Here is a 22,461-nt window from a genome sequence, read left to right on the forward strand (position 1 = left end):
GGACACTATATCCAATACGTGAGCAGTTTGAAAAGATTCACAGAACCACAACTAAACTGATTTCCGTAATCGAAACGCCTCCGCACGATGGTAGACCGGCTAAACTAAATTTATTTCCCTTGTCATAATAAAGGACCAGGGGTCACTCGGTGACAGTTTTTAAGTTATTCAATTATTAATTCGGGTAGGGAATGCCTTTAGTTCTACTTATCATCGAAAAGAGAGAGTTGTCGGGGACATCCTAGGAAATTCAGAAGGTCAGAACAAATTATTTATCAGCTAACTATAGCCTCCCAAAATCAACGAATGGAACTCGTCATCTCAACACGTGATTGAAGTATTGTCTATCAACGCATTCAGAGTAAAGTCAGATGAGTCGAGAGACCACAACTGATAGGAAAAACACAGACCATCCAGCCTCCTGTCCTTTCCATACTGAAATTGAAACTGAAAAGTATTAATCCTTATTTAATATTGACGAAATGGGATGTTCAATGTTCAGACCATTATATAGTCAACAGAAAGACCGTAATTCAACGTATCTTAACATTATATTTTACAATCGCGAGACCTAAAATATGTTAAATTTGTTTGGATAAGTCAATGCAACAGTGGTTAATTCGGATGTAAAGCTTTGCGTGTGGTTCTCAAGGTCACTCTTACTTGTATCACTTATTGATTACAATATAATACAATATACAATAACAACTGAGTAAGTTCTACTACCTATCATATCTTTCTAATATAACCGCAAAATGTCACTCCGACTTATACGTTTGCGTTTGCCCTTTTTTTAAACTCCGGTATTTGATATCAACTAATTTCGACCATAATATAAAAATATTAAAGAAACCTCTAAACTTAACCCTTGGCACACACAACGCTGATGATGAGGTTCTAGAGATATTGGATACACGGTAGATAAGATGTTATCAACTATGACTCGGTATAATAACCATTGATAGTCCTGTTATAGTTGTTTTTCTTTCAAGATAGAAGTCAAAGGGGATTCTGTAACAGGTGGTTTCTGGTTATATTTTTCCTAACCGGACTGCTCTCACTAAAATTCACTCTCACTTGTTTTTTATTCCTGTGTAATTTTTCCTTTTATTTTGCTCTTCTTCCTTCCTCAGTCAGCTCGAGGTCCTCGAAATTTGTTACAGGTGCTATAAACCTACTTGGGGTCAGACTATCTATTGTAAGCATCCTCCACAGGGTTTGTGCGTGCTTCACGAAACCACCCTTTATATTTACCAAATTGGATACCTCAGTTAACAGCAAATCGGCAACCGGGTCGCTTACGGGTGTATTTAGTGACCATGATAGATGAGTAGTTGTGAATAAAATCAACCAAAAATTAAGTAAAAACAGTATCCAACCGTACAAGAGACAATGGATGAAAACAGGTTGGCTGTATATAATAAAAGTCCTATTGTGAACCGTAAATATCAAATAGTAAGTTGAAGCAAACATTCAGCTAACTAGTAATTCAATGGGAACCCGAAATGCAGAATTATCATTTAAAAGCTTATCTCACGGCGAATTTCTCGCTTAAAAAGTGCTTTTGTTGAGCATAGACAGCAAAAGTTTGAGAAGTACAATTCAAGTTGGGACAGTGCTTTTATTTCGTAAAACGCATTTGACTGCTAGCTACGTCCATGGGAAATATTCGTTCGCGCAAACTATCTCAATAACAACTGGATGAAAACAAGTTTTGCAGTATTGTTTTACTCCCTGTGATAGCGACCCTTCACGAAGTACTACAGTATTTTTCGTTAACTGTTAAAGAATGATGAATTACATCTAGTTACTGCATTTTGCCAGTTTTTTAGCGTATTTTATATATGACGGCCTAATTATTTTTTATTTTATCTTTTTACAGATTAAATCTAATGTCACACAAGCGTCCTGAGCACTCACTTCCTCCTGAACTGGTAAACTATCGTAGTTTTTTCTCTTATTTCTAGTACTATAACAGTGATGAGGCCAAAAAATATAGTTCAAAGTGAGTTTCGTATTTCTTAATTCTTTTTTTGTAGTTCTCATATAATTGATATTCAAACGCGTATCACGGAACGGGCTTTAGAATTACTTGCGTTGCCTGAAGATGAAGCGTGCATGATTTTAGATATTGGGTAGAAAACAACCGGTTTTTCTCATTTATTAATTCAGATGCGGCTCCGGTTTAAGCGGTGAAGTTATTACTGAGAATGGTCATCACTGGGTTGGCGTTGACATAAGTAAAGATATGCTTGAGGTCGCATTAGACAGAGAAGTGGAAGGTAGTTTAGTACTTGGTGACCTTGGTTGCGGATTACCGTTTCGCGGTGGATCATTTGATGGGGCTATTAGCATTTCAGCAATACAGTGGTTATGCAATGCGGACAGATCCTCTCAAAATCCCATTGCGCGTCTGAGAAGGTTTTTCGTCTCACTCTACAGCAGTCTTACTCGTGGTGCGCGAGCAGTCTTTCAGTTTTACCCGGAATCCGTAGTTCAAGCAGACCTATTGCAGAATGAAGCTACGAGAGCTGGATTCACAGGCGGTCTTATAATTGATTACCCCAACAGTACTCGAGCAAAAAAGTAAGTTTGATTAATTCAAATGATGTCACGCTGTTAGTCTGCAGCTAAAGTTTATGTTTGTCCTGGAAATTTTCAAGTCAGGCATCGCATTTAGGGATCACCTTTTTCATCTTTGAGAGTGTTGACGGAAAGTAAAATACTTTAAGAACTCAATCACCTTTTGTAGCATCATTAGACTTCATCGAAAAACTGAGTTGTTTCCTGTGCAAATGTACTGTTTGTCCATAACGTAGTAGTCATTCTCTATATTTAGGGTTTAAGATATGTATTGGGTATATACTTAATCATACTTTATCGTTTAATAGTATGCTTCTGGTACATTAGCATTTCTTTTTTGACCCTTGCCCATCTGTAATATCCGTACTAAGTTTTTTTCTAATTGCTATGGAATACTAGTACTTAAATTTATGTTAGTATGAAAATTCAAAATCTAAGTCAACAGTTTGTGTTTTCAGACATTACCTACTTTGAAGAACTATCACTAAGTGTTGTAAAACGTGTGTCTTAAAGCTGGAAACATAAATCAGTATGTCGTTACAGAGTCACATTGTTAGTAAAATTTGAATCCACTATCCATAGGTAACTTCTCTAACTGCACTTTAGAAAGTAGTAATCACTCAGTACCATCACAATAAAAACCTCGCTAGTAATGTAGAGCTTCATGTACTCAAGTCCTAGGCACACTTTTTTGTCAGGGTTGTTAATAATATCGGGCTGTTCAAACTGAGGCAAGTAGTGGGTTAAAATTTCAACCTCCGATCTACTCTTTGTAAGAGGAGTCTTTAGACAATACCATTCTTCGAAACATTTGACTATACACTGTTTTCGACTTTTGTTTTGCGACACAACTTACAACTAAGATGTTTCGGTTTTCCTATATTATCTAGTTTCACTAAATAACTGCTTTCTCAAAATTCCTCTTCAACACGAGATCATAAATTTTGTGCTCTATATTTTTGGTAAATACCTAAATCATTATTAAGGATATGGTGTTCTTTTCAAAAGCGACAATTTACCTCGATATATGTATTAGTTTTGGCGTACGTAATTATTTTCTTAAAGTTCATTCAGTTTTTGACACAAATTGACCGGTCATTCATTTTTAGGTACTTTTTGGTATTGGATGTTTGTAGCACTCGTCGTATCCCGCAGCCACTAACAGAAAATAATGAGATGTCAAATCATAACCGAAACAAACTAGAGACCTTGAGGGAATGTAGACAGTTAAAGAAATTACCAAAACACAGTGTAGCTTGGATAAAACAAAAAAAGCAACGTGCCAGGGACCAAATGAAAGAAGTTGCTCGTGACTCTAAATATACAGGACGTAGGCGTCGTGCTAAGTTTTGACACAGTTTCTTATTACTTTAAATTTATAACTACTGTATATTGTGTACCTCGATTATAATCACCATGGGATTTGACTTCAAAGTATTATAACGCGTTGTTCAATCAATTTTCCAGTCGATCTTCTCTAACTCCTACATGCTTTTCTAAATATCTAATTATCAGTATTAAAATTAGGGACACTTTGTAAAAATTTGATTGTTCGAGTTTCTTTCTCACTTTTATTAATTTCACTATAGTTTACTATCTTCCAATACATTAATTTCATACCTAAGGATTATGTTACAGTTTTCCAATCAAAATTGTGTTCTGCAAATCTGTAAGTGATTTTTTGGCTAATATCCTATGTATTTACCGCTTGTAATCTAAATGATTACTTACGTGTCGATCATTGAGATTTGTATTGAGTGGTATATAATTTTGATTGAATCCGTCTTTCTTGTTACTTGTAACTTTTAATGACAGAATCAGTGTTCACATTATGAGTGGCATATTCTAAAATGTTTGTTGTGCCATTTACTGTCATCACTGCTAATCTTATGAAGCAATGTAGAATATTTGTATTGATTGTTAATATTTGATTTCCAATGATGTATTCATGAGTTTTGTTGACAAATCAAAGCCTTGTTCTCAAATAATGTGGTTACTGAACTAGTGAGGAAAAATCCAAATGAGAGATAAGCCACAAAGGGAATATTATGGAAACATGAATTTTCGTCAATTTCTTCAAAGTCTTAATTAGGCTATATATTTGTTTTCTATTAGAATTAACAGGTAAAGTGACTTTGTCCGGTAACACGAGAAAAGAATATTGACGTTGGCCAATGCATTTAAAAAGACTGGTATATTAAGGTAGCAGAACGAAAATTCTGCAACACTATCAATAATATGAATGATAGTTAAGTTAATTGTAGTCATTCAGTTATACGTAGCGTAAAGCCGTGGGACATATATGTATCAATTCAGGCCACTATGCTATATCAGTATCTACTTTTACTTACTTACGTCTGTTACTCCCAATGAAGCATAGGCCGCCGACCAGCATTCTCCAACGCACTCTGTCCTGGGCCTATATCAACATAGTGAAATATTATCAAGACAAATACCAGGGTGTTGGAAGTAATATCTTCATGAACTCGCGATGCTTTCTTACAACCCAACCTTATATCAGCTGTCATTGTGCCTGAAGGCGGGCGGTTATTGGGTATACGCAATACATATCCTAAACTTTGCAGTTGATGAAGATGTACAGTTTAATTGATCCATCTGCGTCTAACTTAGGCTTCGCTCACTCAGCGGCCCAACATACCAGACCAACGCTTCGAGAGCTTCTACAATTGAATAACAGTGGTCTACAAATATCATCCATTTTTAAAGGCCATAGTTCATGGTCTTAGAGTGGAAAAGAGCTAAAGACTGCTCATTACACTCGTTCTTTGGTTGGTAACCGGGTACCTCACCTATGCCACAGGTGATATAATTTAGTTTCTAGCCAAGCGAGTTTTCTGAGTCCGTGCAGAGGTTTTGTCAGACACCAAGTAGTCACGACTGATAAGACTTCCAGGATAGTGACAGAACAGGTTGAGAATCTCAGAAATGTTAATAAGTACGGTAAGAAAACAAGGAATGAAGTCATTTTCAAATGTAATTAGGACGCTAATACTAAGATCTATGCATACAAAAGATATTATGTAAACTGATGGAAATATTATTTCTTGAAGGCAGACGTATACTTATTTGAGACGTAATTTATCCTACACAGTGTAATTTCTCCGAAAACAAGATGGAAACTATTGAAATGCCTAATTTACATACAAGACACGAAATAGATCGTTATGACTTAACTCTTTCGGAAATGGATACGTTTAGCTTCATTTCTTGAAAGCAAACCGTTCTAAAGAGATTTCTTAGTGATGGGAGCCACGATAATTTTCCAATTTGTAACCTTATTATTCCATAGTCCTTTAGAATAATTGTTTATCATGTCACTTGTTATTCCTGATAAATGGATTGGTGACCGTTGAAATTAATGATTTCATTCAAGCAACAGGATGTTTTGAGAAGGGAAACTATAATCAGATTTAATTTCTATTACTATATATTGTTGGCTTGACGACTTCTCGGGTTTTCCAGTTATTGAAGATTATAAGCATACTCAACAGTACTGGGAAGTTATTTACGAAATGATACAGCACTAGTGACAAACAACTAGTTTGCGAAACAAGGTCGTGTTAGAAAATTTTTAGTTATGGTAATGATATAGTTCGTTTACCCAAGAAACTTAAACGAAATGCATTAGACAGAAGTGTTGGTGGGTTGTGGCACCTAACAGTGTATTAATAATCCTCGCTCATTGATGACATGAAGACACATGACGATGTATTTATCGATTGAGTTTCATAAACAAACATTTTGAGGAATAAGTGGTACTTGGTAGTTGAAACGAAAACAGCATGAGGACTTTGCATTCAGAAGTTTCAAAGGAGGTACTGGTAACTACTGTTTGCTGAATGTTTCAGAGCGATTAACACAGCAAGTAGGTTATGTTGCCAAGTTGAGCTGGTTTCGTGTTTTAATTTAGTTACAATATAAATTAAGATGAAGTTTGCTAATGTTTAGACAAACAACTAATTAACCCACTTAAGGTACCACGTGGGAGCAGTACATTAGTCGGTCCTATCATAACAACAAACCCTCAGTTTGAGAGAACTGTTAAAGCCAGTCGCTCGGATTAAGCGTGTTTTTGTCAAAATTGTCAATAACTGAAGATGCACCTTTCGTAACCGTGTTTCGAACATCAGGATATTTTCGTTTCATCATACCGGTCAAACTACAAGGTTTTCTTAGTACTCAATTCAATCTTGTTTGAACCTGCTGAAAGACTGTCTTATGGGCTTTGGAAGAAAATGAGTAGGAAGTCTAATTGATCCTTAGCACTACCTTTACCTTCGATAACTAGCTGCCGAGAAAGATCACAAGTGCTCATACAGACGGGAAAGACGACCATATTATAAATTGATTTGGACTAAATCAAGCAACTGTTTGAGCCGTCGTACCTGTGGAATTACACTTAATAAAAGACCTAGCAGTGTGGACATTCTGTAGTAATGTTATCAGGGTCATATGAATAGATTAACAACACGGAACTAAGCTGTACTTCAAGACCAGATGTTGTGTGCGGCATTGTCCCACTTCAGCACAAAAGATAACTTAGTTGACGTCTACCACTCGGTCTTCCAGGGGTTTACAGGTCGTCGAGGTTCCAAGCCTAATCGAGCTCAGTTCTGCGTCCTTACGATAATTCCCTGCATAACAATCACAACTAAAATGAGCAGAACTAGGTGGTACAGAGCAAAATACTAACCAGTGAGTTGTTAAAGAATATTAGCTAACAAGGATGTTCCTGTGAAACATCTGTAGGGGTAGAAACAATAGTACCGCTATAACAGCGTATATCAGCATAACCCGAGTACATGAAACTAATGACAGATAAACCCGCAGGGCCCATGGTTGATCTTGCCGGAACCCAGGACCTGTCTACAGGGCTTTTCAGACAGCATACTAGGGACCGTCTAACATATCAATGGAGCATGAGTTTTTCTCATGAGCGACAAGTTTTTAAACTAGCAACACTTACAGTGGTCTTGTTTTTACAATCGTCTACCCAAACTGATAGATTATCATCACCTGAGACGGAGCGAGATATGGAGTATGACATCCGTTTTGTAGGTTGCTATCATAACATAATGTGAACGTTAACATTGAATTAAATGGCGTGAGGCAAAGAACTAAACCCCTAACATTCTTAAGGTGTGCGGAATATATGTAGCAAGTCTGTAAGTTCGTGAAGTAATACTACTTATTCCCGGTTATACAAAATGATGAATGACAAGTGTGGGTTGATAAAAGTGTGTATTATAAGATTATACACTAAAACCGAAGACGATCATAGTAAAATATACACTTATTCCATAGATATAATCAAGGATCTCGATAGGAGATAGAAAATAAATAATCGGGAAAATAAACAGACTGAGACAATTAGACAATCAATTGACATCACTGGATTCTTATTAGCATGAAGTTTATCTAAACACAACTACGCTGGATTTGCCTCTCCATCACTGTCGAATTTGAGATCTGCTAGGGTTTCCATTAGATATGAGCGAAGTTGAGGCAAAGAAGCCACACGTCCATAAAAATCGTCCACACGATACTTGTTAAATATTGCCTGCGAATACCATGTATTAGTAAATTAAAACATACTCTATATTTAGAAGGAGAATTTTGACGATAAGCAGCCCGTGCGAGAATCTGCAGATGATCACGTATATCGTCCAACTTGTAACCGCTAAGATAGGACAGCTTGTCACACCAAGCCCTTTCAAGTTCTGAAGTGCCTAGACACAGCGCTCGAGATAGGCACAACGCAACCACAGAGCGGAGGTTCCCTGGCAGATGTGCAAGATCGTACTCTTGTATTGTAAGCTCTAAGAAATATTTAGCCAGGTTGTGCATGGTTCTATCAGCCTGGAAAGGAAGGTCAAATAAAACAAGCTTACATCCACAGCCTTTGATAAACGACGCAGAAATACTAACGGAGTTGGAATCGACAAATAGAAATCAGTCGATTGCAATATAATTTGTTCAGTGTTTCGTATGTCACTTTTAGAATAGGTATTGTTTGTAATTGATGAGAAGTCGCTTATATCGGGTGGATACATTTCTTCGAATTTGGCAGCAATAAATAATGATGCCACGCCTATCAGTTGAAACCCGTCCTTCGTCAAGCTTTTTGAATTTTTCTAGACGTATATAATTATAAGGACACAACATACCAATAAATAACGGTCTAAAATACCAACACATAAATAGAGAGTCTCAGGTTGCAGTTTATAACTGTAGTGTACTTGGACAAGCCAGTTAACTAAGATGTAACGCATTCTAGGGGTGATTTCAGAGTTTGTGGCCATATAGTCAGCTACTAGCGGTTGTACTAACAGTTCTCTATCTTGAAGATAATTAAATATTCGTTCAGAATAAGGGTAAACTGAAGCAGCGTCGCCATAGTCGTTTCGGTCAACCTCCAAAAATTCTTCTGCCATCTGAGACGCTAAACATTCTGAACGGATGAGTCTTCGACTGGCTCGAAATTCCTTGAGTTGATCAGTTTCATTTTGAGTCTTAACTTCAGAGCTTAAATCATCGATACTCATGTCGAGTTGTTTTTCTTTTTCTGAAGTGAAATAATAGCGTGGTTATTGATCTCACTTGGTTCCAAACATTTTTCATCCTTTAAGCTTTTTGGTTTCCCAACTTCTTTTGGCAAGATACTAGCAGCCTTATTCTTAATATCACCTAGGGCTGCGCGTGATCGCGTTGACACACCTGTGGTTTTGACTTTTTGGACGAGATTATCCTTAACGCCAACGACAGCATTTTCATTAGCCTGAAATTATGCTTAGAAAACATATCTTTTCCTTACGTAGACACCGAAACGGCTGCGAGTCAACATTATGTGGATTTTCAAATGCAGCTGACCGATCAAAAGGCGTACCACCCGCCAAATGCAACGGTCTGGTCCCGAGAACTATTCAAACAGCTGACACCTGTATCCGACGTTATAAAAGAAGTTATACAAATGCATATCACCACAACCATTGAATCGACATAGAAATCAGTTTTTAGTATTATTTGTGCGCTTTTTGGAATGAGATGTTTTTCGACCTAAATATTTAAGTTCTGCTATTGTGAACAGTTTCCGTCTCAGCGAATTTTTCGTTCATTTATTTTATTGTTCTTCGACTGATCCAACTTTCCTTATGGCATATACATGGAGAGAGCTACTATCATACCATGATATGATACCATGATATCGTAGCAGATATCATAACAAGTAATCATAGCAGACTGTTAATTACAATATTCGTCTAGGATATTCACTTCCTGGATGGTCGCCAAAAAATATTATTTCGTCTGTTGCTTAATGGATGGATGCCTTCCTAAAATAGTTAAAGGAACATGGATTTCTTAGGATCTTTTTCCACAAGTGATTAAACAATGTCGATCACATTACGTTGCGGGATACAGCCTCTTTTCTTGAGCTCCGATTTTACGCATGAAAGTAAGAGCATCTGCTGCTTCAAGAGTGCTTTTACAATTCCTGTACTATGCTCCAATTTTTACATTTGTAAAGCACAATGGCTTGACTTTTATTTGTGGTCGTACTTAATTGGATCTTTATAAGTGTCTAGAGACTTAAATTTCTTGCTTATTGTTCTTTAGGAAGGTGATCCATACGTTTTTTCCGTGGTATCGAGATCAGTGACCTATTCAGTTACCGTTTGTAGTGAGAGCAATGTATAAACACTAAGTATAATGTTTTATTGTCCCTAGAGATTATCTCGCTCAGCCTGTGATTCATGAAGGCAAATTACGAAAGATATTGTGTTCACTGTAGTCTGAATGTCTGGCTGTGCAAATCGTGGTTCTTGACACCTGTCTAAGAAGTGAATAATCACGTCAAATAATCATTTCTATGAGATATTATTATTAACTTAAGTCTACAGAAATCCTCACCATACTGATTTCGAATGACGCTATTTGACGATGATCCATTTTCTAATGTTTCTGCTTGCTGCAAGCCTAACATTATGTCGAAGAGCGAACGTATTTTACTGACATAAGTTTTCTGACTTCTTTATCCCTGGTTGTTCTCGTTTCAAGAAATGCATGATGAAATCCCGTTGGACTAAACATGAACCTATAAAGAAACTCTTTAAAGTTAAATCCGTTAACCTCATGATTTGAAAGAAGTTTATATACTTTGGATTTGTAGACTCTCATAGTCAAGTAGATTCCGAATTCACGAGATAGTTTTTCGAAAACAGAAAAGTGTATGTCACATATATAAGGAAGTGCTTAAAACATACCATTAATTACTGATGAACTCGTAGTGACCTACATTTATGAAGAAAACACGATTGGCATAATGGAAACGATTACTATAACCAACTGTACTACTGATTGTTTTATTGTACTCTCTTGTTTAAGTGTACCAAAACGACACTATCCCGTTGTTCATGGCCCTGCAAGGACTCCCGTACGCTCAGTAGTCTCGCTTGTGGATTTTGGCACGATCTCAGTATTATTTCGATACCACGAGATCTCCAACAAATACATCTTACCACAACCTTCAACTGCCTTCTGATATTTGGCCTTCGAAGGGGTCTAACCTAGTAAATGACACGTAATTTTCCTGTATTGGTGATCACAGTCAACTGTGACTCGACCCCAATTACAGAGTAATGAAGCAAACAGTCTCACTGAAATCGAAGTGCAAAATTGTCACTGATAGACCAACATCTATACTCTGGGCAATCTGATCAAGATTTTTCAATTTGATGTTGAGCATGAGCGTTTAGTCATAAACCCATGTTGAGGTGGGCTAAACAGGCTTGCCGGATGCGAAATTGATAGTAGCTATTTGTAGATGATTTTTCTCATGATTTTTGGTAGCAGAGATGTCAAGTTAATGCGCCTGTAGTTAGCATCATCGCTATGTGATTCTGTTTTGAATCCACGGGTGATAAGCGACTTATTCCACATTGTTATTTCCATAGTCTATAGATAGTTTGAACAGTTCTAAACAGAAAAATGGATATTCGGTACTACCGAATTTCATGACTGATACAGTAATCCTATCAAGACCACTGTCGTAGGGCTTTTTCACAACAGTTATGGCTTGCTTGATGTTGATGGATGTGAAATCAGTTGTGAATAGATGCTTAGATGTCAACATTGGAAGCTTATTGGTAGAGGTTTGGGTTTCTGTGTTGTAGCATCGCGAGAAATGGCGGTTGAACTTTTCAGGGTCACCAACGGTATTCCCGTTAACTATGGAGAATCTGATTGTATTAAGAGAATTTGATCTCATACGAGATTTGAAAGGCCGAAGTATTGATAAATTTGGACTTCATCACTCATAGTCATAAGATTCTTGAAATGGAATAAATCATATCTGTCAACCGAGTATGCTCTGAAGCGCATATACTTCATTGTGCTTGTGGTAGCAACGTTTTAATTTTCTCAACTTTCTCTTAAAAGTCTTAGAAGTATTTTGCGCTACTAAGTCAATCAAAAATAAAGGATTACTCCACTGTTTATTTAAAATAAAAAAAGAAATTTACAAATATAAGTGGCAAATGATCGGTTTTACATAATGTTTGGTTTTGAGAACGGAATGGTAGTCTGGAAGAAAATAAATACGGTATAGACATCTTGGTCACGGAAATGCATTAAAACAAAAAGTTACTGTTTTCAAGAAAAAAATATGTGTGTAAACCTGTCAGACGTTGGATACATCTCCAAACTCGATCAAATATATGACAATGTGACCTTGACGACCGTCTTTTATAACCAACTTAGTAACCGCGAATACAGAAAGTGCCCGCTGACCAGGAAAATTAGAACATAAGAATAAAAAGAATTGAATGGGCTTCTTAGGGTCAGTGACATAATCGGAGTCCTGGAGATTAACCATTTGATTGGCTTGATGTTAATATGCAAATTATAATTAGACTGTATTTCCTAAATTCACCTAGGGACCGAGTTAGTTAACACCTTACAAGAATGTATGTTCTATTAGTCATACTTATCGCTAATACTCGATCAATGTAAGAAAATATCGAAGTCAGATGCATAAAGTGACAGTGTGGTCTGTTCGTCAAGTGTGTGACCTAGCACTCAGGGAATTATGGTTTGAGTGCTTGCATGAGCAGAGCTTAGGCTCACTAAACTCACATTCATACTATTTTCGCTGGTTTGAAGTTACTCAGACATGAGAATGCAAACTTTGGCCACTGTTTCAGCCATGATGTCCATTATCGGTGTGGCTCTTGGAAACCTCTTAAATCTATCTGTGATTGTTAATAAATAAATAAAACCATTAGAGTGCAGCGGAGGACCTGCTAAATCGATATGAACAAGAGCAAGACATGCATTTGGCTGTGAGAAAACTTTGACAGGCGAATTTGTGTGACGGTTAACCTTGTTGACTCGCCAAACACTTTCTAACCCACTTGTGTAAATCCTTATGTAAATTTGACTACGAATACCTGACATTGACTAGTTTGGTGATAGCTTTTGTGTCAGGATAAGACAAAGTATGAAGGTCACTAAACATCAGTTCTCGCATATTTTTGGGACGAAAGATCGATTCATCTCCTTGTTGGTGTCATGGTAAATCCAAAGACCATCAATAGATGATGGTAGCTGTCTTAGTTTGAGAATAGAATTCTTTTCTGTTATTGGATTTCTCAATTCTTGACCCTCCTTCTGGTTGTATCCCAACGCCTCGAAGTTTACTGCAGATTATTATATCATGTTCATTTCTAGCTTAGATAATGCATCTGCCACCTGGTTGTCCTGACCTCTGACATGTCAGATATCACTGGTGAACCGTGATGTATAGTCAAGGTGTCGGACCTCTTGAGGAGAATGTCTATTCGCTCTGGCTTTTAATCCATTAGCTATGAATTCCCTGCCTTCCAACATGTGTCGTTAATGCTTGATGGTTAGGCAGATTGCGAGAAGTTCTCATCCGAAGGTAGAATATCTCGTCTCTGATGGAGCGAGTCTTTTTGTGAAGAAAGCAGTCAATTTCAAGGCGTTTTAAACCAATCGGTTAAGGATACCGCCTACTGCTTTATACAAGACATCCACCATCAAAGCAAGTTGGAATTCGGATACGTCAACGTAGATGCTTGAACTAGTTTATCTTTTGGCTGTTTAATAGCTTCAACAGCCTCAGGGGTCAGCTTGAACTCTTTTGGTTTGTATTTAAAAGAGTCTGTCATAAGTTTCACTGACTGTGCACAATTGGGTATGAGTCCATGATAGAAGTTAACCAAACCTAGAAAACGTCTATGTTGTGTTACAGAACGTGGTATGGGGTATCGCTTGGTGGCGTTCCCCTCCTCTTTGATCCGTGTAAACCCTTCTAAGATTATCGTGTCCAAGAAATTCCGGGGTTTGAACACCGAAAGCATACTTTGATGAATGTTCATTCCCTTTTCATTTAACCGTTTTAACACTGCTTCCACGTGTAATTCGTGTGATTTTAAATACAGACTGGCAACTAACAAATCTATATATCCCTATGCCAAATGAATATTCCAAAGTAGGTCGTCCATAAATCCTTGAAATGTTCGTGCCGTGTGCCTCAGGCCGAACGACATATCTACAAATTTTCAACAGTCTAAAAGGTTTAGTAATAGCTCTCCTGAAAATATCTTCCTCAGCTACTGGGATATTGTGATATGCTCCGTTTATAAAATCTTGGATATGAAGCTTTGGGTACCTATCTGGTACAGTTTGACGTTTGAGGGATCTGTAATCCCCAGACGTTGCCAATCGCCTTCAGGACCATATGAAGAGGGTATGCTTATTGGCTACCAGACGGACGGATAATACCCAGCTGTAGCATGTAGTCGAATTCGGCTGTAGTCATTACAAGCGTATCTGGCGCTAGTGTCCTGGGCCTTGCACTGACACATGCGCCTTCAGTTTTGATCGTATGACTTCACTTTAGTCTATTCTTTGAAATTAAACGGTGACAATCGAAGTACACAAATTCGGTTTGAACGCAAAACTAATGAACCAAAAGTTCGTCGATTAGATAAGACTACGTTCTTCTGTATAGCGCCCAAAGTGTTTTCGAGTTGCTTGTATTAAATTATATCCAAATACAAGCTCTGTGTTCAATTTAGACGGTTCTAATTCAAGAAAAAAATTTTAGTAAAAGTACAAAATGCCTAAAACAGTACAGACTGTGCTATACAGTCAAGAGTTTCTCTAACACAAGCTAGTTTGCCAAACAACAGAAAGAATAGGTAATAGACAAAAGTTCGATACCCGGGGATCAGTAAAAGTATTTCCAAAAAGACGAGATCAGATATCTATGTACAGGGATTACACCAATCTTTCCAAGCAGACAGTCAAAAGTTGTGTCCTATACTGAAACACGTCGTGACCTTGAGCTTTGTCAAGCACGATTTCGTTGTCAAAAGTTCGGCAACAACGACAGAACAATTGGGCAACAATGGGTAAGACTATAACCGAAGTCACACAATAAAGGCTCAAACGAGGAAGATTGAAAAACATAAGTTGAGGTTAAAAGAGATTCGAATGAAGGTTAAAATACACGACTGGAAGAAAAGACAAATAAATGATGTTACTGTCTACTGAAACGCTGTGGAGGGATTTTAAATGCTTTTGTCCCGTTACACTGTGTTTAATTTGCTTAGGTTTCGAAATTCCGCATGTATATCCTCGAATTTTTCAGTCGTTACTGGCGGATTTGTATCAATTTTTGAGGAGTGATGTAACTTCTTTGCCTTTTGCGTAGCTCGACGCTTCGATCAGTGTCAAAAGTCATTTTTTAGTGCCGATTAGAAATTTATATCTCTCTAAAATATCCATAGCCAGGGTCTCCAAATCTAAATCAGCTACAGAGAAAACTTCTGGAGATTGCCTCCTGAACCCCAAGGCTAATGCCGAAGTTATCTGCTCAAACGTTACGATTTTGGTTTTTTTGTCAGCTTGACGTGTGACTAGGGAAGCTATTTAACCTATCTCAGCTTTGTTCTAGATATTAATACCAGGTACGTCACCAGTATCCACCAAAAAATTCTAACCGGAACTTCTGTCTGTAACAAAACAAACAACTGTTTGAAAACTCCTCTTCAGTTGCCGCGACATGTGGAAGGGTTGTTCGTTTCCCATATTCTTGGAAGTCTTTTTGGGCCGTGCACATGGTTCACTGCGCCTAGTTGATTTAACACCAAACTTTCAGTGATGCCAACAAAACTATCCAGATTATTTGGACGTTTGTAAGCTGCTCTGTGACTTAGACCATGCCGATGAGGTGTCCTACTCCTGTTTCCTTGACCCATCTGTATTCTGATGAGTGCCTCTGTGTGACTTTTAACAGTCGTAATGTGTTCTGCCATAACCGAGTCTCTTGGTTATTCTCCCTACTTTATATGATTTATCGTACGTGGTCTTTTTGGGGAACCTCTTTCCATGATTCTGTGCACAATAAGCACCTAGTGAGATAAAGAGGTGTCAGGGTCTTGTGTATCCAAAGAGCGTTGGGCGTACCATGGAAGAGCTTGTATCCATCTCTGTTTAAGGATTATCCCACCCACTGTGTTATCGACTATTTAGAAATAGAGGTGGCGTGAAAACCGTAATGATGAATTTTTGGTGGCATTGTTTCCTAACCACGCGGCCTTCGAAGTCGAATACATAATTACTGAAAACATTTCCACTCTGCATGTAACACTTAGGGAAGGGCAAAAATTTTGAACGCTGGAACAACTGATTGGCATGGTATGGCTCAGCCTTGAAGGAGGAGTAATTCTGTGCAGCTTGTACCTTTCCATATCAAGCACATCATTTTATCCTCAGCCGAAATATGTTCTTCAAAAGTACTAAACATTAGATTTCTGGTTGTTACGATGGGACGAGTCAATACAGACAATGATGTGACTCCCACGTAAAATCTTATAGATCAGGTAGTCACGTCGTGACAAATATACAATTTTGGGATTAGGTCTATTATAATAGTAACAAAGATAAATGTACTAATGCCAAACCAGACCACAATCCTATGACCTATCACCTACTGTTTTTTTCTTTGACAAGGCCTTCGGATTCTTTGGCCGTTTGATAAAAATGGAACGTTCATTATCTCACATCCTAAAATGGTGTGTAGTTGTTATGTTGGTGGACTTGAAATTAAGTCTCATACTTCCTTAGCAAATGAAGAAGTGTAGATAGAACATAGACTTCGGCAGTCAATTACCTCATATTTAATATTGTGTCGCGTGAAATAATATCCTAGTTGAGCAAACGACAAATAAGGGTCTCTATGATCAAATCCTGGGGGTCGAGCTTTCATAGTCATAACAACGCCTATCTCCACCGATGACAAATTACATGTGTCCTGTATTTCATTTTGAACTGAGTCTGTCATGTGGTATATGATCAATATTTCAATAACACAAATTGGTTAAAGTACTGACCATAATATGAATACTGGGTGGTGCAGAGAAACAATATATATATATATACATATGCGAAATTTATGTTAATGATAATCGAAACATTTATTTTTACGACCAGGTCGAATAGAAATTAGTTTTTTTTGTGTTCAACACAGAGCTCACCAATTTCGTGCTGGTGGGTAACCTTCGTTTTATCGATAGAAGAAACTAGACTAGTGTATAATAGGTCTTTGTTTTTGTTCGTGGAACAGAAAAGCTGGAATGCGGGGTTATCTTTTTTAAAAACAAAACGTCTTTCAACATTCAAAATAAAATAATGGGAAATATAATGCCTATAAAAAATAAGGAGATGAATAAATACTTGAGCTATAGTGTTGAGACATTACTAAGATGTTTGAGGCCAACTTTTTTTAAGTCAACCCAAGTTCGTACATTATCTTTTGGAAAATACTGAAAGTTTGTTACCAAAAGAAAATGATCCGGATATTCAAAGGATTACCAACAAAATGGACGTGGTGAGTTCAAATTCGAAACATCTGTAATAAAGAGAATATTCTAAAAATCCTTTAAAAGTGTTTTATTTGGTATTATTGTTATGTTTGTGATATTTCTCTCTACACCTTATTTTAACTTTTATCCAGGGCTTGTGCAAACATGGTTTTATGTCCCTAGATCTTATTTGATTATTTCATTGTTGTTCAAGTTTTGATAATATTTACCTTCACTATTTAATTTTGTTTGTACCTGATGCCGAGGCAATGAAAATAAGGTTTTATTTGACCACACCCAAGATAACAGAGTGAGGCAGATGTAAATTATTGTCATTATCTAACTGGCTTTTGAAAATGGTTTCTCAAATCCTTGCAGATGAATGTTTGATCCCATCATATTAGCAATGTTTCCGTTGATTCCAAATAACTCGACAGTTATTTATGAACCACTGTTCCTGAAATGCACGTTATTTTATGATAGAGGAACTTTTGACTGTATAATGTAAGTTGTATTGATATGGTTTTTGTATAACTATCTAATTTGGTTGTCTTACTCCTGCGTTAGGATCATTTCGATTGAACAAAGTCTATGTTTCGGTAAAAATTTAATTTAAGTGACTCATTAGGGCCTCACATGCTATAGAAAAGAACACAGTTCGACTTAATCAGATAAATTTTGGCCTGCTGGACAGTAATCGTGCACAGACTAAATTTCGAAATCTCCGTCACCACAAAACTGGGACAATATTCAATAATGGATAAAATGCTCCAAAAGTAAACATCAACCTGGAAAATAGCAATTATCATTTAACCACAAGTGCGGGATTATGTTTTGGAAAACAATTACGCTAAAACAAAATCAACTACAAAATCGAAAATGATAAAAATGAGCTGCAATAGTTTTGACGAAAATAAGAGAGGGCCATCTGTGTATCCAAATACTGTGTTTTCCGCACCATATTTTAAAACCACATATAACCCTATACTTTGAATTTCTTGTATCACCTCCATTTATACAGTTCTTTGTCTATTCATCACCATATTTTGGCTTGTTTTCTTCAACCTATTAGAATACACTTGCCTAAAATTGACTTAATAAAAGAGAGTAAGTCCAAAAAGCTACACATTCTCATCTTTTTCGTTTTTACTCTCCTTTTCAGTACCCTCGTAGTATACCATCAAAAACACAAGATGAACCTTTGATTTCCCCTCGTGTCATTATTAATACTTCGGATATCCCAGAACGATATAAGTTTGCGTTTTCTAGCGCTCAACCTTGCGAGGATTCATTCTCGACCATCAGTTACACGTCGCAACGCAACCCAACTAAAGCGTACTAACTTACATATTCACAATTTAAGTCTTACTAACGTTATTTATATTCATATGTCAGAAGTGTTATCCAACTGATTCTATGACCAACGTGCCTGATAACATATCAATCTGAGTGACGTATTACGGTGAAGCCTGTACCATAAGTAACAATTTAATATTGCCCGTAAACTGGCATGCCTCATGTAACACGTTGTCACTTGAGAATACATATTACTATTATGTAGTTGAGGTCATGAGTAAATTGAAGCTAGGCCACCATGGAAAATCTGGAAACACTGGACGGCTGTTTCGCCCTATTGTGAGACTCCTCAGCAGTGCGCATCCACGATCCAGCCTCGCGAGATTCGAACCCGGGGCCTTCGGTCTCGCGCACGAGCGCCTAACCACTAGACCACAGAGTCCGCATCCAACGGTGTTAGTGTCTAACTTCAACCAATCCACGAAATTGAGCAACCATTCACCAATTGTCTTCAGTGAGTTGATATCCCCCAACAGACTTGGTTGAACTCCACTGGTTACTGCTTCTCACATATTATTATTATGTATTGCATCTCAAACCTGAGGTTAAATTAATAGCTTTTGACTCTCACATTAGACTGTTGTCTTCCAGTGCAGACTCTCCGAATACAAGTTAGTAGCCTGAACGGCTGTTGGTTTTACCGACTAGGTCCTCATCAACCAGGATAAGAAGTCAAAAATATCGACTCTGTTGACAGTCAAAAGCTAGCAGGCCACAACAAATGGACTGCTAGTTCATTCGGTCAAGTTTGTGCAGCCGGGTCTATGATGCATCATGTTGATTAGTCTCTAAAAGATACAAAAATAGTTACTCATCAGTGAAGAGAGTTGTCCATGATAAAAGCGGTTCGGAATCTGACTACCCGAAAATCAAATAATTCTACCTCTCAAATGCAGACAGCTAGCAATTTATACCAATCTTGTACAGTTAGTTCAGAATACATCGTGTGATTAAACCACGAAGCGATATAAACTGGTTACTTGCCGAGAAAAAATACACACTGGGTGATTTAGAAATGCGATTCTTCCGTCAAGCAACAAGTCGACTCAATCAACTCATAAAGAGATCATCTAAACACGAAGAGGCTATATAGATGCTACCAAAGAAAATGGTCAGCAAAAACTAAATGGTGAAGGCGAAGACCCAAATTGTGGTTGAGGTAACTAATCATGGTCCTCTCTTGGGGTGAAAATCAACAGATTACATAAATAAGGTTATCAAAAATAACAATTTAACATTTCGCGCATGACGAAAAGTTTCACTGCGTAAAACGTGGTCAGTTTCGGCCTTACACCGATAAAAACGTTTAGTTATTAAAATTTGAAAGTAATGAATTGGCCAACACAGGGAGTACCGTTTTTGAGTAGCAGAAGCTTTTTTCATAATGATAATAAACACGGAAGACAACTAGTAACTTGACTATTGCATTGTAACCGGGTAGAGTATCGCCCACCTGCATCTAAGCATATATATTCCACTAACAGTTGTCATTTATTTAGTTATTATGAGCCTGGTGACTGTACGAAGACCACCAACGAATTGTAATTTGACTTGTTCAACAACTCAGTGGAATCCTGACAACTTCTCAACGGATGGAAACAGGCCATTCGCTCTCCAACCCTCTTGTCAGAGACAGAAAAGACTTCACCTACCACAAAAAAGTTACATTATTGAAACTTATGTCCAAGGTTGAAGAGAGGTTTGTCAATGACTTGACGAGAGCACTTACTTACAAAACAAAAGTTTTCATGAAGTTCAATTCATATTCAAAGAAGGTAAATCTTGTTCATGTGACCTCCTTTTAGCGCGCGACAGCCGGGATCAAATATTTTAGTGCGTGTGATTTTCTTAGATTTTGCCGAAGCAGTTAACACTCTATCAAGCTAATTCTTGATAATGAGTGTTGAGATGAACTTCAGTGAACCACTCTCCTCATAGCTCTGAAGCAACATTGAGAACTGCACATTTTACACTAAGTTAACCACAGTGCTCGCAAAAGCGTTGGCTTCAGCATCTTGAGTCTCATACTATACTATACTTCATGAAAAGGCAGCTTACAGCTGCTGCTCTGAAAATGTTTCTGATACTTTTTGAAACATACATACTGATTACGTAAACTGATTTGGTAATGGTGCACGATGTGCTAACCGTTTTGTGCTATTTCTAACAAAATATTCTTCATGTTCCTAACCACTGTACTCCACGAGGTAACTTACGAAGAATCCTACATGAGAGAGAGAGAGCGACTGGGAAAAATCGCACTTCTCACTACGAGTCTTGTCCATCAGAAATGGTCTCCTAACCAATATTATCACAGTTCACCTAGTGGACAGATTCGTGAAGCTCGACATCTTTGTACTTACCCACGATATGTCATCATTCGGTGCTGGTACCAGTAACTCAACTTCTTTAGGACAAACACATTCACTTAAACACCAAAAATAAAAACAAATAACTAACTAGGACTGGTGCAACCAAGAGGATATTCTTCCTCTATCAGACATTGTCAAATTATAAGACAGTACTGAGTGACCAACAAACGAATGAAGAGTAACCATCTAGTTTACACTAGCTCATTGCAAAGATATTGCTATTGAAAATCATTTGCTTTTGTGGTCTGATTAAATTCAAGGTCAGCTAGTCCTAATCTTTTATTTTATTGACGAAGCTGAACACTAAATAGGTCTGATAATCTAGTTCGTCTATTAAACACTTAAGTGCAAAAATCCGTTTTCTGATGAGTCTTTGTAACAGGTTTTTCGGTTTAACTGACACAAAATTGTGAATCAGCGTTCATTGTGAAGGATTGTAGGTCGGTTGATCTGTGTTAATCTTTGAAGCTTATTTTTCAACATGAATGAGGCTTCTACTAGAATTTGTCCTCTGACGGAACTAATACCGCTTATTTTGGTAAGGCGATACGGTCAACTTGACCGATCACTAGCCATTTCCCAAACAACCAATAAAGGGGAAATTGGATTGGAAATTAAGAGGGAGATAATGCGAAAATGCGCCAAAATGTCTGCTTTTTTGTATGTACGGGGGAAAGAGAACGGAATTACCCCTTTATGTCGCTCCGTGTTTCAGATGTCGCTAAATTGTCTACTTTTCACCTATATACACACCGATGTAATTTTGCACCCACTCTTAAAGAGCCTTTGTCATTACCCCAAACATCTCCTGTATTCGCCTTAATTCCCACAACACAGCGCACGAAAAGTGTAATGTACGTAAAATTTCAGTTTCAGTTTGGAAAGGACAGGAGGCTTGATGGCCTGTGTTAGTCCTGGCAATGATGGTCTCTCAGCTGATCCAACTTTCTTTTGAAGGAGTCGATATGGTATATGTTCAAAATTTTTTATTGAAAACAAGAGACGTATTGTTGTACAACGTTATAAGTAGTTTGCAGATGCTAGAGCATTAATCGTTATAATTTAATTGCAATTGTCAGGTGCCCGTGTCATCTGAAAAGAGCTACAAAAAAAGCAGGCGATGTTTTATTAATAAGGTACATGTGCTTAATTGAAAATACATTTACAATCAAACAGGCTTCCTCAAATAAAAAAGTAAGCACATTTCAAAAAATATTTATTGTAAACGGAGTTTAACAGGA

At 37.4% G+C, this 22,461-nt stretch overlaps 3 protein-coding genes across 3 annotated transcripts; 1 reads left to right on the forward strand and 2 right to left on the reverse strand.

Annotated features, from left to right (window-relative positions):
• Positions 1–1,392: 1,392 nt before the first annotated feature.
• Smp_166830 (methyltransferase-related) lies at positions 1,393–3,936 on the forward strand (the record flags this gene model as incomplete). The annotated part of the gene is made up of 6 exons (XM_018798880.1): positions 1,393–1,406; positions 1,883–1,934; positions 1,968–2,005; positions 2,040–2,135; positions 2,173–2,586; positions 3,693–3,936. The coding sequence occupies 6 exons, from the start codon at positions 1,393–1,395 to the stop codon at positions 3,934–3,936; spliced, it is 858 nt and encodes a 285-aa protein (XP_018650725.1).
• A 4,096-nt stretch (positions 3,937–8,032) lies between these two features.
• On the reverse strand, positions 8,033–9,504 carry Smp_082490 (putative cyclin B; the record flags this gene model as incomplete). Its single annotated transcript, XM_018798881.1, has 6 exons — positions 9,419–9,504; positions 9,205–9,382; positions 8,772–9,169; positions 8,496–8,738; positions 8,200–8,463; positions 8,033–8,164 (listed from the first exon to the last, which is right to left on the reverse strand). The coding sequence occupies exons 1-6, from the start codon at positions 9,446–9,448 to the stop codon at positions 8,033–8,035; spliced, it is 1,245 nt and encodes a 414-aa protein (XP_018650726.1). The 5' UTR covers positions 9,449–9,504.
• A 6,464-nt stretch (positions 9,505–15,968) lies between these two features.
• Positions 15,969–16,903, reverse strand: Smp_082500 (hypothetical protein; the record flags this gene model as incomplete). The annotated part of the gene is made up of 2 exons (XM_018798882.1): positions 15,969–16,040; positions 16,748–16,903. 2 exons carry the CDS (start codon positions 16,901–16,903, stop codon positions 15,969–15,971), a joined length of 228 nt encoding a protein of 75 aa, XP_018650727.1.
• Between the last annotated feature and the right edge of the window lie 5,558 nt (positions 16,904–22,461).

Source organism: Schistosoma mansoni, chromosome 3 (genome assembly GCF_000237925.1).
Source record: "Schistosoma mansoni strain Puerto Rico chromosome 3, complete genome".
Taxonomy (NCBI): Eukaryota; Metazoa; Platyhelminthes; class Trematoda; order Strigeidida; family Schistosomatidae; genus Schistosoma; species Schistosoma mansoni.